This window comes from Leuresthes tenuis, unplaced genomic scaffold (genome assembly GCF_036924035.1).
Source record: "Leuresthes tenuis unplaced genomic scaffold, fLeuTen1.0.hap1 SCAF_17, whole genome shotgun sequence".
Classification (NCBI taxonomy): domain Eukaryota; kingdom Metazoa; phylum Chordata; class Actinopteri; order Atheriniformes; family Atherinopsidae; genus Leuresthes; species Leuresthes tenuis.
Genome location: NW_027325371.1, coordinates 6239838 through 6254641, shown reverse-complemented (window position 1 = coordinate 6254641; position 14804 = coordinate 6239838). Strand labels below are relative to the sequence as shown.

General features: G+C 43.1%; 1 protein-coding gene across 1 annotated transcript in view; it reads right to left on the bottom strand.

Annotated features, from left to right (window-relative positions):
• Nucleotides 1-1203: 1203 nt before the first annotated feature.
• shank1 (SH3 and multiple ankyrin repeat domains 1) overlaps nucleotides 1204-14804 on the bottom strand; it is a 75815-nt gene continuing 62214 nt past the window's right edge. Inside the window, exons 20-26 of the mRNA XM_072368226.1 lie at nucleotides 13446-13472; nucleotides 13284-13340; nucleotides 12989-13104; nucleotides 12540-12663; nucleotides 8457-11982; nucleotides 6977-7867; nucleotides 1204-4605 (exon numbers count right to left, since the gene is read on the bottom strand). Coding sequence (XP_072224327.1) covers nucleotides 4518-4605; nucleotides 6977-7867; nucleotides 8457-11982; nucleotides 12540-12663; nucleotides 12989-13104; nucleotides 13284-13340; nucleotides 13446-13472 — 4829 coding nt within the window. The 3' untranslated portion in view covers nucleotides 1204-4517. The remainder of the gene's footprint in view (nucleotides 4606-6976; nucleotides 7868-8456; nucleotides 11983-12539; nucleotides 12664-12988; nucleotides 13105-13283; nucleotides 13341-13445; nucleotides 13473-14804) is intronic.

Sequence of the window (14804 nt, the reverse complement as noted above, 5' to 3'; positions counted from 1 at the left end):
AATTATGCACAAACCAGCTAGTTGTATGTTGAAGCACAGAAACGTCTAAAACCTGAAGGACAGCAGGCCTTGAGGACTGTAGTTTTGACTCCCTGATTATTGAATTGCACATTATTGGAAATTTTTGCATGCGTTTTACAAAATAAACTGACTGTGCCAGAGTATTAACGAAGAAACTGCTCTAATTTATTTGTACTGTATAAAAGTAAGCTATATTCGGTGCATATTGAATTTCAAGTCTCAACTTTGGATGCTACTCTGCAATGGTCAAATTTGGATGACATTAAAGCAGGGATATGTTCCCCTGCTTCAACACACCTGATTCAGATGAAATTGCTCTCTTCAAAACATTAAGTTCTGCACAAGCCTGCTAATGATGCATTGATTTGAAGCAGGGAACCATCTAAACCCTGCAGGACTGCAGCCCTCGAGGACTGGATCCTTGCTTTAAAGTCTTAATGGTTGCCAGAAAACGCCTGTAGCCAACACTTGCAACATAGTTTTTTAGAGTAATGTGTGGTCTCGGATAAAAAGTGGAGATGTAGCTAAACAAAAAAATGACTTAATTTTTACCTGACAGCATTCAGATGGATATAAAGCAAAAAAAGACTTAATTCTCAGCCACAATGTAGAGATACTGTGGCTATATGCGAGTTATCTTAGATGTGGTCTACTTACATGACAGGTGACTAAATCATTGGTTGGACTTAAGTACGTTTTGAGAATTTATATCCTCTGGTTAAATCTTTATATCAGCAGAAGACAAAATCAAATTACTTTGCAAGAGAGTTGACCTGCAGAAGATGCATTTCTCATGCTGGAAACCAAACTAGAATCGGGACTCAGATGACTGAGTATAGCTGCAGTGAAAGTCTGGCAAAGCATTTCAGAGGAAAAAGACGACCTTTGGTCTTAAACCAAGTGAACATTTTAAATAGTCTAATTTAGCTATGATTACCTGTATTTACAAAAGTGTGATCTGTAAAGTAAAAGCATCGATTTGCTTCAATGGACATAACCAGTGTTGAGATAGAAAAGAACATTCAAGACGACACAAACAATGAGTTAGAACTTTGTTTCTGTATCTTTATTATAATTCTAACAATTTATTATCTCTTAAAACATTTGAAATTCATATACATTTATATGAATGTGTATATGCTGTCACATATACATATATATTCTGTAAGTTACCTTTCATCAGTTCATGTTCTCTTTTTTTTTTTTTAAAGATCTCTTAAAAGGAAAAGAAATGCTTTCTATAGAGTCAGACCAGTTCCCGTTTTCTTATGACAGCATCTGTGAGTCGGACTACAGTTACAACTACTGAATGAAAAAAAAGAAAAAGACTCAAAACTGTATCTCACCAGTCACTTCATGAGAGGATCATTATATCAGCAAGAGATGTGTTCAAACTGATTTATACATCATTTCTATTTGGCCCTATTTACACTAGCTGTTTACAGACCTGATAGAAACACAGAATATGCTGTTAGAATAAGTTTGGATCAGTAGCCACAGTCTGCTTGTTTACACCTTTTTTTTTCTTCTTTTGGATGCAAATTACTTCAAAACCTCTGAAGGGAAATGTAAAAAGTCACAGTTGGTAATGATAATAGGGTCATTGCATATATGCTGGTTACAAACAATGAGCTGTGAGCACACTGGCACATGTTAGCGATCGCAGGAGGTGTTTTGTACAAAAGAGTGAAGCTCAGATCAGCGACGGTGGAAAGGGCAGATGCAGAGAACAGGTCAAACTGTATAGAAAGCAGAACAGTTAAATAAATACATTTTACCTTTTCATGTTAAACATTATTTGGAAGACAGAGATTCTTTAGAACTTTTGAGACTTTTTTTTACACCTTAAACCATAGTTAGATGACCATTATTTTCATCGTCCTTATTGCTATTTCCCTTCCAGTCAATTATAATCTATTCTTGACCATCAGTACATAGCAAATATGAAAACAAACCCATTTAATGACCTTTGCGATTCACATTAATAACCAGTGTGTATGTGCACTTTGAGCAAAAAGATGGTATGAAAATTCTTCATCTTTCGACTGAGGATATCAGAGCCGAGAGGAGAAAACCCCCACATGGATGCCCTGATGAAAAATGCACATTTGACACATGATGTGTTCGTGGACTCAAAAAGCAGCAGGAGAGGTGAAGCGTTGTTCAAGGTAGAGAAGTCATGAAAGAGCCCTTATTTTTGATATCAGCAAAGGTAAGACAACAAGGAGTTGAGTTAAAAAGAGACATAAATGTGTAACTAAAAACTTGAGGGAAAATCCAAAGATTTCAGAGCACTATGACATGCGCACAGACACACAAACACAGAAGAACTGAACTGGTGAATGAGCTGGCTGTTGTGTAGGATTGTAAGATATCATAACTTATAGAAAGTGTTGAAATGGGAAAAAGAAACTTCACCTGAAAGTGTCATGGGCAGCTGCTATGTGTTTACAGCATCTGCATAACACTGAGTGGTAACTAATGTTTATAAGAGTGAGAAAATTCTATTTTGAGGCGAACCTAACATGTATGTTTAAAGCTTCACAGACTGAAAACAGAAAAACAAGGGGAAAAGAAAAACTACTTTGAAATGTGCTTCACATTTAGTTGCAATACTTCTTTTCACATATAAGCAATGTTCAGGGAACAATGCACCAAATAATACAGTCTGTCAATTCAAAAATACCTTCATATACATTTATTTTCATATATAGATATAATATCATCGTGATTATCTTCAGTATGCAGTCAGAACATAAGCTGACTGAACAAAAAAGCCATCTGAGTCCTTAATGGCAGAAACCAGGACTTTTCTGAGGCTATAATAACAGTAAGGACGATGATAGTAATGATGAATAGTAACAATAAATCTCTTCATATCAATATCAGTATTCCAGTGTTCCCATTTAAAGTTTAAAAACTGTAAGAACAATCATAGTAATAAAACTTGATATAAGCATTTCTCTTGGATCCCTCAGCCATGTGGCTGCTTGTTTCCTCCAGGATTTTGTCAGAGGAGAAAGGCCACTCCTGGAAGGAGCAGGGGGGATTGGGTGGGAAAGAACAAGAGAATGGCAGTTTTTACTCTTCCCCTCCCCTCTCCTTTCCAGTCTCCCTCGTATAGAAGGTCTGAAAGAGTGTACAGCATCTGCCCTGACGCCGAAGGAGTCTTTCTCTGTAAATATAATCCTTTGGGAGATTTCTCTTCACATTGTCATAAATCCCATCTAACAGTTGAAAGCACAGTCTGTCTCCTTTATGTATAAGTACATCTTGGATCCAAACATGAAGTGTGTCTATATATATATAGATATATATATCTATATCTATATATATATATGTATATATATGATGTCCCATAAATTCCTACACAAACACTGGTAAGTGCTTGTGATTGTGTGTGTATACATGTTGGTGTATGCATGCAGGCATGGATAGTAGTAACGTGGGTGCCTGTGTGTGCATATAAGTGTTTTTTGTATATTTATATTTTTTTATGTTGTTGGTCTGGGCACTTATTTTTGCTACAAATTTGTGATACAGTGACCAGTCTGTATATATGTCATTACAAGACTTAAGATGATAAAGAGCTATAGAGAAACATACGAGATCCTGATCACAGGATCCGCAATGAGGACAGAGCCCTACCAGCGATGAGGTAAAAACAAGACGCGACCAATCAAAGCCAAACACACAGCAAGCCTCCTTGGCTGGAACCAAGGACACAAGTCGTCCATCTGCTCTCTCATCACCTCTAAAAGACGTGGAAGCTGTCAAGATATGTGGCTTCGTCCTGCGTTCACCATACACACAAATAAAGTCTTACTCCTTCACACATTCATCACAACTCACCCTTAAATACTCCTCCTCCCTGATACTCAGGCATGTTTTAAAATGAACATCTTTTCACATGATGGGACTGTTAATGATTGCAGTCCAAATATGTTCTCATTCTTTGCCCTGAAGAAATAGAAGAAACCAGCCAGCTGAAGTGTAAAGAGACCATTCAACAAGATGACCTACCAACATCCTCATGATTGCCAACAATACACCTGCTTATATTTTCTTTCAAATCTAATTGGCTTGTGATAGTTTTTCTCAAGTATTTGCTTTCAGTTTCCTCACTTCATCTCTTCTGCTCTCTGCTGCAGCCATGGAGTCTTCATATACTTTTTGGATGAGAGGGTGTTTGCGTTACCTGTTTTGATTGATGTGACCATGCATGCATGTGGGAAGTGTACTTGTGTAAATAAGCCTGCCACAAGAGGAGAGCGCCAGTCGATGTTTTAATGGGTCGTCAGCCCTTCCTCCATCCCCGTGTTTCCATCTCTCTCTTTGGGACTTGACTCTTTCTTTGTGTTGCTCTCTGTGTGAAATCTGTTCGTAGCCTCATTTGTTGTGTGAATCCACCATGGACAGCAGCCTTCCTCCCTCATTGACTTCAACCCCTCCTTCTTCTTCTCTGTGCCTCTCTTTCTGTGTTTCCATTTGCAACCTCAGCTTCGACTGCCATCGTCCCTCCTTCTCTCAGTCTGTCCATCCCGAGGTGAGAGGACAGAAATGGGAAATGGGCTGCTGGACAGCCTGAAGACAAAATAACAAACACAGGACAAAATATATGTTGGATGCTTTTTGTGAAGTGTGTTTGTGGCCTTGCCCATTTTAAAATGGAGAGGATAATTTGCTCATTACGAATTTAAAGCAGCTCGTGTACTGGTGACGCACAACATGACTAATGAAGCAGAAACACATTGCCTGTCACACACGATACCTGACTATTGTGATAAAGTATTTTTCAGCCCACAAATTAACCATAAAAATTATCACCATAAATTAAGTCTGTCATTGGAGAATTTACTTTTCCTCTATGTGAGTGGTGTGAAAACCCCTGGAAAGCTTTACACCACTTAACAGGAAGAGGGTGCTGATTGTTTGTGAAAATTAAACTGATGTTTTTTAAGGAGTTATCCAATCAGTTTTAAATGTTTAAACACAGCAAAAAAAAAAAAAAAAAATCAAACCATGAATATGAGGAATTAATTTACAATTAATTCCTTTTGATCCTAATATTTTTATTGATATTGGTTCGATTCTTTTCAGGAACTATTGTCATGTGATCTGAATCTATGAAAAAAAGGAAAACAAGTGTTAATGCAGATTTTAATGATAGATGAATGCAATGTACAACCAAATACCTGAAAAAGTTGAAAGTGAGTGATGCGTATAAAATATATCACAAAGACAACATGTCATATGTTGAAACTGAGAACTGATTTTATACATTGAAGAATCATTTAGAAGCTGATACTGGCAACACATTTTAAAAATCTGAACAGGGGCAAGAAAAACTTAAATTGTTGAGCAGCTCTTAATTGAATCACTTTGAACACCTCACAACAGCAAACCCTATGTCCAGAAAAGTTGGCAAGTTTTCTAGAATGCAACAAAAACTTAAATTATTTTCTTCACCAATTTCACCACCAACTTGACCAGCGCAGCGTCATTGTATTTAGAAAATATAAACAAATTAGGAACTTGATGCCAGCAACACACTTAAAAGATTGGGAAAGAAGCTATGAAACATTCTTGAGGAATCTGACCGGTGAGGGTGTCAGGATTGGGTATAAAAGAAGCAGCCACCAGAGGAGTAGTCTTTCCAAGCAAGGGTGAGTCTTGGCTCACTACTTTGCGTCAAACTCTTTAGAAAATGATTGATCGGTTCAAAAATATTCTTTTCTAATGTAAAATTGCAAAGACCTTTGGTCTTTAAAGGAGACATGCCGTTATCTTAATTATCAAAACATATGAGAGATGACTTGGTCAAAATATCACTTGGTTTAAACATGATCACTGTCTTCTCACCCCTTTGGAAACAACACTCTTAGGACCAGGATGTTTTTAGGGTAGGGAAATGAATAGGCTCTCACTCCACCCCCTCCTCTTGGGAGTGTGCCACTCTTGAGATAGACAGTTACCATGGTGACTGCTGAGCAAAGCCGGTGAGAAAGAGAGTTTGCCGAACAGAGCGCAACTGTCTGATAGAGCTGCAAAACTATATCAGTGTGAACCGAAGTGAGAACAAGCAGAAGCTCCTGAAGAAGTTCAACCATCAACGCTTCAACAGGATGTTGTTGAATGGTCAGTTTTGTTTGTTTGTTCATACGCTGGCATACGTACATACTGTCATGCTGGCTGTCGTAAAACCCACTGCAAGTGACGTTTATATCATACTGTGTGTTTCAGTTCATTACCTGGACCTCCGGTGTGCAATTCAATACAGTGATCACAAACACAATGTAACTATTCCTCTCGTCACACCAAATTATCCACAAATGCTGGTTAAAACTCTACCATTCAAAGAAAACAAAAAGACAGACCCTGGCCCTAAATGAAAACATTTATGGAGAGATAAATACAACAAAATAGGCCAAAACCACTGAGCAGCAGGAACCATATATCTGGCAAGAAAAGAAAAATATTTTGTTTCCAAAACTACAGCAACTGGACTCCTCAGTTTTTAAATTCAAGTTATAATTAAAGAGAAAGTTATACAACAGAGTAGTAAACACTAACATGCTTTCTTCATAAGAATTTCAATTATTTAGGATCAAATTAGTTAGAAATCACTGATTTGCAGTTTCATTAATATTTTATATACCGTCCCAACCCGACAAGGTTGGTACAGATTTGCAAAACCTCAAGTAGAAGTACTCTTGCACTGTGGAGTTATCCAAGTATAAATTGTATAAAAAAAACAAACAAAAAGATCTTCAGTGTGCGAGCAGATTCAATGTACAGAAAGCACTAATTAACCCCAGAGGTAAATACTTTAAGTGCGTGTGCCTACACCCTCTAGAGGGTGTAAATGAGGCTTAATGAATCAACAAGAATGACCCCTGTTGTGACTGCTCTAATCTAATTAATAAGATGCAAACATGTCTATCTTCAGCCTTACCTGTCAATTACAGTCCTCAGGGCTCGTTCTATATTCATGCGGTGGCCTACTCGTGTCACACCCAAATCCAGGTAGTCTTCCTTAGTCAAAGAGGGTAAATGGGTGCCATCAATCTCATTGTCCAGGAAGCGCTCTCTGTGCTCTCCCAGGTTCAGGTATCCCAGCCAGTCTGCCACATCATACTTGGTCCAGTAGGGCAATGGCTTGGAGGCAAAAGGTTTTGTAGGGGATGGGGGTGGTAAATGGGGGTAACTCAGGCAAGTAGGTGGAGGGAGAGGATGCAAGGGTGGAGAAGATGTCCCTGACAAGAAATGAGTTGGAGAAAGGGATCGAGAGACGACTAAGGTGGAATTCGGAGGTGGAGGCGCACCAGATGGGGCAAAAAGAGGAGGGGAGGGTGAGAAGTAAGGATCTCCAAGAGGGTTTCCAGGTGATGGTGGGGTGACTGAACCGCGAAGGTCATAGATTGCACTATATAGAGGAGTGGTTGGGAGAAGTGGAAGTGATGAAGGACGTGGTGGACCGACCTTGGGTCTCTCTGATGGGGAAATAAGTGGGCTTGGAGCTCGCCTGCGCTGCAGTATATGTGATTCTGCTTTACGGGACTCACGACTGGGGATGAACTGGAATTCCAGGGCTTTGGTCCTATAGACAGGTCTGTGCTTCGGGGACGTGGGGTAAGGGGAATAAGATGTTGGGGACAGTGGGGAATGTGAACGTGGGGGCTGAGAGGCTGCTGGAGGCTGAGGTGATGGGGATCGTCCCCAGTTTGGGTACTGGGAAGCAGGTGTGGGGGATGGGGATAACGATGGCTGTGATAATGAGATTGGTGACGGTGACTGGGATCGAGCTGAGGGGGGGCTCAAAGCTGAGGCAGAATCTTCTGAAAATCTGCGAATAGAAAGAAAGAGAAAATAATGGAAAACCATGACAAATATTAGAGAACGGTGAAATGAAAGACATGCACACACGCTAAGGAGAACTTTGTCAAGTCTGTTTTTTTATTGCCCATATTTTTGATTGTGTAGAATGAGTGATTTTAAGTTTTCTGTAGTTTCCTCTTCTACTTTACTGTGTCATAACAGACTGTAAATTTAAGCAGGTCAGAGTCAAGCTAAAGATTTTTGTTTTTCCAGACAGAAATAAAAATACTGTGGAGGCGACTCTGTTACCTGTTTCTGCTTCTGAGAGACACACATGGAAAAAGCCGGAGAAATAAAAGAGAGGTTTACACAGTGAACACACAAGACTTACAAGACAAACTTACAAAGACAGACAATACAAAATTCATCATAGAAGGCCTGAACACCAATTGGGGGGGGGGGGGGGGGGGGGAGGTGAAGAGCTCACTAGTGCCGCACCAGTGTAATTCACATAGGTGAAACATTGATACAAAGATCATGTCAACAAAAACAAAAAATGTTATTCATGCTGTGGCGTGAGCAACTTGATAGAATCAAGTTGTTTTGCAAATGTGTACCTGTGTCTGCCCAGTGGTCTCTGGCTGCTCCAGCTGTCCTTACTCCTTTGCTGCAGTTTGCTGCTCAGCTCATTAATGATGCTAGGCTTCATACTGGATGCAGGAGGGTAAATCTTCCTTCCTTCTAAAAGTGCCCCTGACTGGCTGCCTCCATCACCACTCATCTGGCCATCTCCCCACAGAGGCTTCATCTCAGGAGTGCGTGGTCGATCAAAATATGGTGAAGTGGGGCGACCCAAATTCTGCATATCCCTTACACCATATCCATCCTGGCCACTTTCATCCTCTCCCACTCCCTCTTCGATTTCGTCCTCTTCTTGCTCATCTCTTCGTCTGTGGGAGTGAAACGATGCAGGAGCAGTGCTGGTCTGTCTTTGTAGATCCCCGGCACGACCTCCCTCTCTGAACCTGCTGGTTTTTGGGTAGGTGGAGGCTGCTGCTGTTGCATTCTGCATCTCAAAAGTTTGTCCATCAAGGTAGCTCATGTAAGACTCAAGAAAATCCCCAGCTCTTTCTGTTTCCCCTCCTCCCTCCATTCGTCCTCCAGCTCCTACTCCCACTCTTTCACCTCGGTCTACTCTGTCTCCCCGGACACCAGCTCCACTTAGAGCCAGGATGCTGTCCAGATGATGGTCACTGCTGCTGCGGCTATCCAGTTCTTCAATCCCAGAGTCCACCACTGTCTCCTGGGACTCTCCTTTTTTGGTAGCAGCAGCAGAACGATGGTGCTCCCCTGCCCTGCGACTGCCTGTGATAATGGTGGAGGATGTTGGATGTGTAGCGTGTGTACGCTGTGTGTACTGCATGGAGGTGCTTGTTGTGGTGGCAGCAGCGGTTGTTGTAGAAGCACAGCTAGCGGTCATGGCATGGGACATAGTGCCCCTGTGTTGGACAGTGGCGGAGGAAGAAGCTGGAGGACCACGGTAGGCTGGGGGAGGCGCAACTGTGTGTGGGGGAGGTGTGGGTGAAGACCGTCCAGAAGTGTGAGTGCTGTTGTAAAGGTGATGAGACATAGAGAAGGGTCTGTGGTAGGATCCAGGAGGAGGCGGAGGTGAGACGGGTGGGGGAGGTGGAGGGCCCATGGTTGGCTGCAGGGTGGAGGGTGAGGTAGGGGGTGGGGGATTGGGTGACGTCTGGCCAGGTGAAGGAGCAGACTGAGTCAGGTTTGCCACTTCACTGTCATAAGATGTGAGGCTGGAGGCAGTGGAGTCCCCTGCCTGAGGTGAGGGCAGGGGTGTATGAGCAGGAAATCCACTCACAAACTGTTCTTTTTGGGGGGGTGGAGGAGGTGGGGGTGGTGGTGGGGGTGGAGGAGGTGGAGCAGGAGGGACCTGCTGTTGGCGAGAGGCCAGGCTATTGGAGAGCATCCCATGTTTTGAGTATCCTGATATTCCCCTGTCAAAACTGTTAGCAAACTCTAATGGTGGTGGGAGGGGGTCTGCGTAGACAAACTCATCGTCTGCATCAACTGAAGGGGCAGGGGGAGGAAGAACCATCAGGCCTTTTCCAGTGCTCCCAGTAGTGTTTACTCCCTGCTGAGTATTGGTTTGTGAAGGAGAGGGAGGTGTGAGGGACAATATATAGGCATCAGCTTGACTTTCCATCCTGAGAAAAGAAGGCCTCCGTGGCTGCTGAGACTGAGATGCATGCTGAGCAGCACTATCAGCAGCCGCTGCATTAGCAGCAGCCTGCTCTGCCCTCCTAATGTAACCCTCTCTCTCTTTGTCCCTTTCCCTTTCTCTTGACAACTCTCTCTCCCTTTCCCTTGACCTCTCCCGCTCTCTTTCTTTGTAAGATGGCTGATATGGCTGAGACTGATAGTGGTGTGTGTGGACAGTTTTGTCCTCAGAGAAACGAACTCTCAGCCCCTCACGAGCCCCTCCTCCTTCCCGCTCCCTCTCCCCTCCACCACCCTCCTCACCCCACACACTCCCAACTCCTCTTAGGATTCTGGGTGAGGGTGGGCGACCAACTGTGGGCGTGGTTGCCGCCAAAGAGGAAGAAGTGACCAGATAAGAGCTTGAGGACTGTGCAGCGGATGACACTGGCTGAGAGGTGACAGTGGATGAAGGAAATGCCGCACTCGACATCTGACGGGTAAAGTGATGCTCTGTTCCCCTCCTTAACCTACTGTCATCTCTAAGAGCACGTTCTCTGGCTGCCAGGGCGAGACCTAGTGGTGATGTGGGATCAAGCGCCTTCCCTGTTAGAGGGTGAATGAAGGTGGTGTTGATAGAGGGTGCTGGTTGTCTGCCTGCTGCTGTGTACAAATCCGTAGGCACAGACTTGGGTTGATAGTCCAGGGCAGATGAGGAGTACTCAGGTAAGCCAAAGGCTGGAGGCATACTCCGTGTATGATGGATAAAGGTATCCCCGGAGAACATCCCCTCATCAATGGACTTGGAGGGACGTAGTCGTGTTGATGAACTTTCAGCCTGTGTATTAAGCTGTTGCTGTGACACCTGAGTTCTTGTTACCCCTCCCATCCCGTCACTCACTCCCCCAAGGCTCACATCTTCCTCTGCAGACATGAACAAGGAGGCACTCTTTCGGCGAGCTTCATGAAATCGCTCTCTGTCTCTGCGAGCTGCACCAACAATGGCAGCCCCAAACTGGCTGGTAAAATCCAGATTATCCTGGGCTCGAATAGAAGGCAAGGATGGAGGCGGGGGTGCTGGGATGGATGGTGGAGCAGGGGGCTGAGGAGCAGGAGTGGAGGGAGGAGGACCATGGGGTGTTTTTGTTTCACCTGCCTCCCCTGATGCAGGAACATCAGCCTCCACACTGCTGCCCTGGCTGCTTCGTCCACTGCTGCTGGTTGAAGGGGCCTTGACTATAATGGTGGGGATAGGAATGGAGCTTTTCTCCACTTGGTCTTTGCCTCCCAGTGTACCCTGGCCTATGCGTAGGTCCTCTACCTTAGACTGCTTTACTAGGGGGCCCTTACCTCTCCTAGCCCCACCTTTAGGACCACCTGCTGCAGCTGCACTGCGTTCTGCACGCTGGGGTTGACTCTGGGTAGTCTGTTGTTGCTGAGGTATTACAGTGGCAATGCTGGATGGGGGGACAGCTGAACTATAGCCTCTTCTAAGACCTGTTGACTTAGCCCCCGGACCAGCCCCTGTCGCAGCTCCAACAGGCTCCCCAGTATAGGCAACCTTCCGCGAAGCAGTCCTGCTTTGAGCAGTATGAGCAGCTGCATGTACATATGAAGTCGTGTTGTCTGATACTCCACCACTAGGGGTAGCGCTGGTACCACCTGCCCTCTCCCTGCCACCGTGGGTGAAGTGCACTGACTGGGAGTAGGGCTGGTAGTGCGCAGAGGTGGATGTGGACTGGGATACGGAGACAGAGGGCTGCTGGGATGACTTGGTTCTCCAACCAAGGGGCGGAGCAGAGGAGAATGGAGGATCTGGTGGAGCTGTAGTGGGAGGAGGGGGGATGTCGTCTGGGCCAGGCACTGACAGACTCCGGGCAAACTTCATGGCAGGAGGGTGAAGGTACTGCTTCTCCTCCTCAGGCACACCTGCAATACAGCATTCGCAAACAGAGAAAAACAAGGACATTGGAATTTATTATTAACAAATGGGAACAAGAAAAAAGAACCATTTGGCGGCAAAGAACGTAATTTATGAGAGTGTCTGTCTAAATCTGCCTGCCCAATAACCTGAAAGCAAGTCTGTCCTCATTTCTGTTAAAATGTAAGTCAGTTAGTGTTTCATCTTTCATATACAAGTTACAATTGGACAGCATTACACAGCAGCATTTGTTTTGTTGCTCACCAGAGAACCCATAATCATTTACAGGGGAAAGTTTGCAAAACCTTAATAAGCAACAAACCAGACAAAAATATGTGACAAATAGTAGTGGGGTAAATATAAGACAAACAAATCTTGTAGTGACTTGATGTGAGTTTCTACAGTGTACAGCCAGATACAGATAAAGACCACACATTTGCCAACAGACAAGAAATTATTGGCTTTAGACAAACAGGTCAGTACAGTGTAGACCTATGCTGGCCCAGAGGACAGACAGATAGGCGAACAGAGGGGAGGGCAGACGGAAAAAAACAGACAGCCTCACCGATGGATTTCTGCCGCAGCATACCATGCGGTGGGGCATGACCTGAGGTGAATTGTCCACGGTCGTAGCCAAGGCCCACCCCTGATGTCATCATCCCCATCCCAGATTGATCCCCGTAGCTCTGCTGAAATTACATGTGAAATGTGTTATACTCAAGAGGCCAGATGGTACTGACAGAAATCAGCTGACACAAATATGCATATACAAATATTTAAATTTAAACTTTCAAGCGTTTGTTGTCGAAACAGCTGTCAAAACAACTGGATACATCAGGTTTTATTTTCATAGTCGTCAAATTATATATAGTAGTATATACATAGTCTATATATACATAGTCTCTTCTGCAACTCTTGTTATTTTAGAGAAGCACAACCTGACAATAAAACTACTCATCATAAGAGCACACATATTACAGGATTCACATAAATCTATCTTTATGATACACACACCTCATTGCCATAGAAACTTCTCCCCCTGTCTCTCTTTGGCCCCTGTCCCCGTGTCCCTGGTGCCTCATTGGTACTGATCGTCTGCTGAGCTGCTGCAAGAATTTCATCTAGTTTATCTGAGAGAAAAAAGGAATAAAGAGACAGACAGGAAGAAAGAGAAAGACATATGACAATGAAACGGAAAAATGGACAGCAACAGAACAAGGAAAACTGTGTGGAAAGGGACACGCTTGATGGCGGTGAATGGGAAAAAGAGATTGAGAAAACATCCACCGACAGATATGAGGTTCCTTACTCAAAGCCATCTGATAGACTGTCCTCTTCTTCTCTGCAACTTGTGAGGATTCGAATTCTTAAAGAGAGGAAATAAGGCCAGTAAGAGACTGAACAGTGAATGCCAAGTCATTTTGGACAGACATAAATACAATGCCTTAAACAGGAGTGCACTAGAGCATACCTGATTTTTTTTTCCAAGGGGTAGCAGCTGGAAGGAGGACAAAAGGAGACTTAAGTTTTGGCAGGAGTGAAAGTGTGATAGCGTTGTTACAGTGAATACTAATCATCTTCCCCAGAGCCCAACAAACTGAGTCACCCTGTCAGGCTTTTCGATCTTTTATATAAAAGAACACACATTCACACCAAAGTGTCACACAGCTGAGGTGTGCAAACTCATGTTACAGTAAATATGCTGCACACACATATGCTGCTTACGGTTACTCTCTTTAAAACACACACATGTATGGGGAATTAGTCTGAAGCTCACTCCCACCTCTCTCCACTGATAAACGGTTGATATCCCGTCAGCGGTGTTGTGAGGACAAAAAAGACAAAGGAAAGGCAGCATTAGTGGATAGCCCAGTGAGCAGAGAAGTCCAGAAAGAAGTGGAGAGGAGGAGTTAAAGGTGACCCTTTGCATCCACTGGTGTGAATGAGTTTGTGTGTGGAGAGAGCAGGGATGGGCTTATCTGCAATACTCAAGCCATTATGTTTTTATATGTGGTTTATCAAGCTTTATGAATACATTTTAAGGTACAGTAGTAGCTAAATAAACTATATTGTGTTTCAGAATTTATGCCTATGTCATGTTTTACTGTTTATAGAAGCATGTGGCTAAAGATATTCAAACAACACTTTCAAACAAAATCACCTTAGTGTCCTTGTTTCTTGCAGCATGACTTCTTGGTGAACTGGGACATTGCACCAATCACAGGGGTGAGATAGTTTAACAGGCACCACAGCTAAATAAATTATAATGCATTAGAATAAACATATGGCTGTGGCTGGCATGGCTTCATCACGCATTGTGCTTTTTTCACCTCAATTCAGGGAGAGGTAAAAGCAACAAAAACCTCTGGTAAAAGTTGTATCAGGCAACAAAACATGAGAAAAAATGATAAAAAGAATATAAAATTTATTGCTACATTTATATTACCCCATATTACACTGTGATTATACAGTTTTTGTACAACCCAAATTTCTTTTTGCAACTAGTTTGGCATATAGATGCAGAAATGCCTTCTGACTTACTGGCCGACATACACGCATACAAATAAATCTGCAGTAAGCTAATACAAGATTTAGCACTAGTACTGTGGCACTTTTGGGCCTACACAGTATATCATTGCTCAATTAATTTAGATTCTTTGACATAAAGATGATGAAGTAATTAGTCTTCACAATTTCAAATCAGCAACATGGTTACTACTGTTTCCTTCTCAAATTAATGACCACTTTTTCTCCAAAAGTCAATGCTGTTGCAGAAAGGGTGTATGTAAAATTAATGTGATTATTGATTAATGTATGCCCCCAGTAGAAC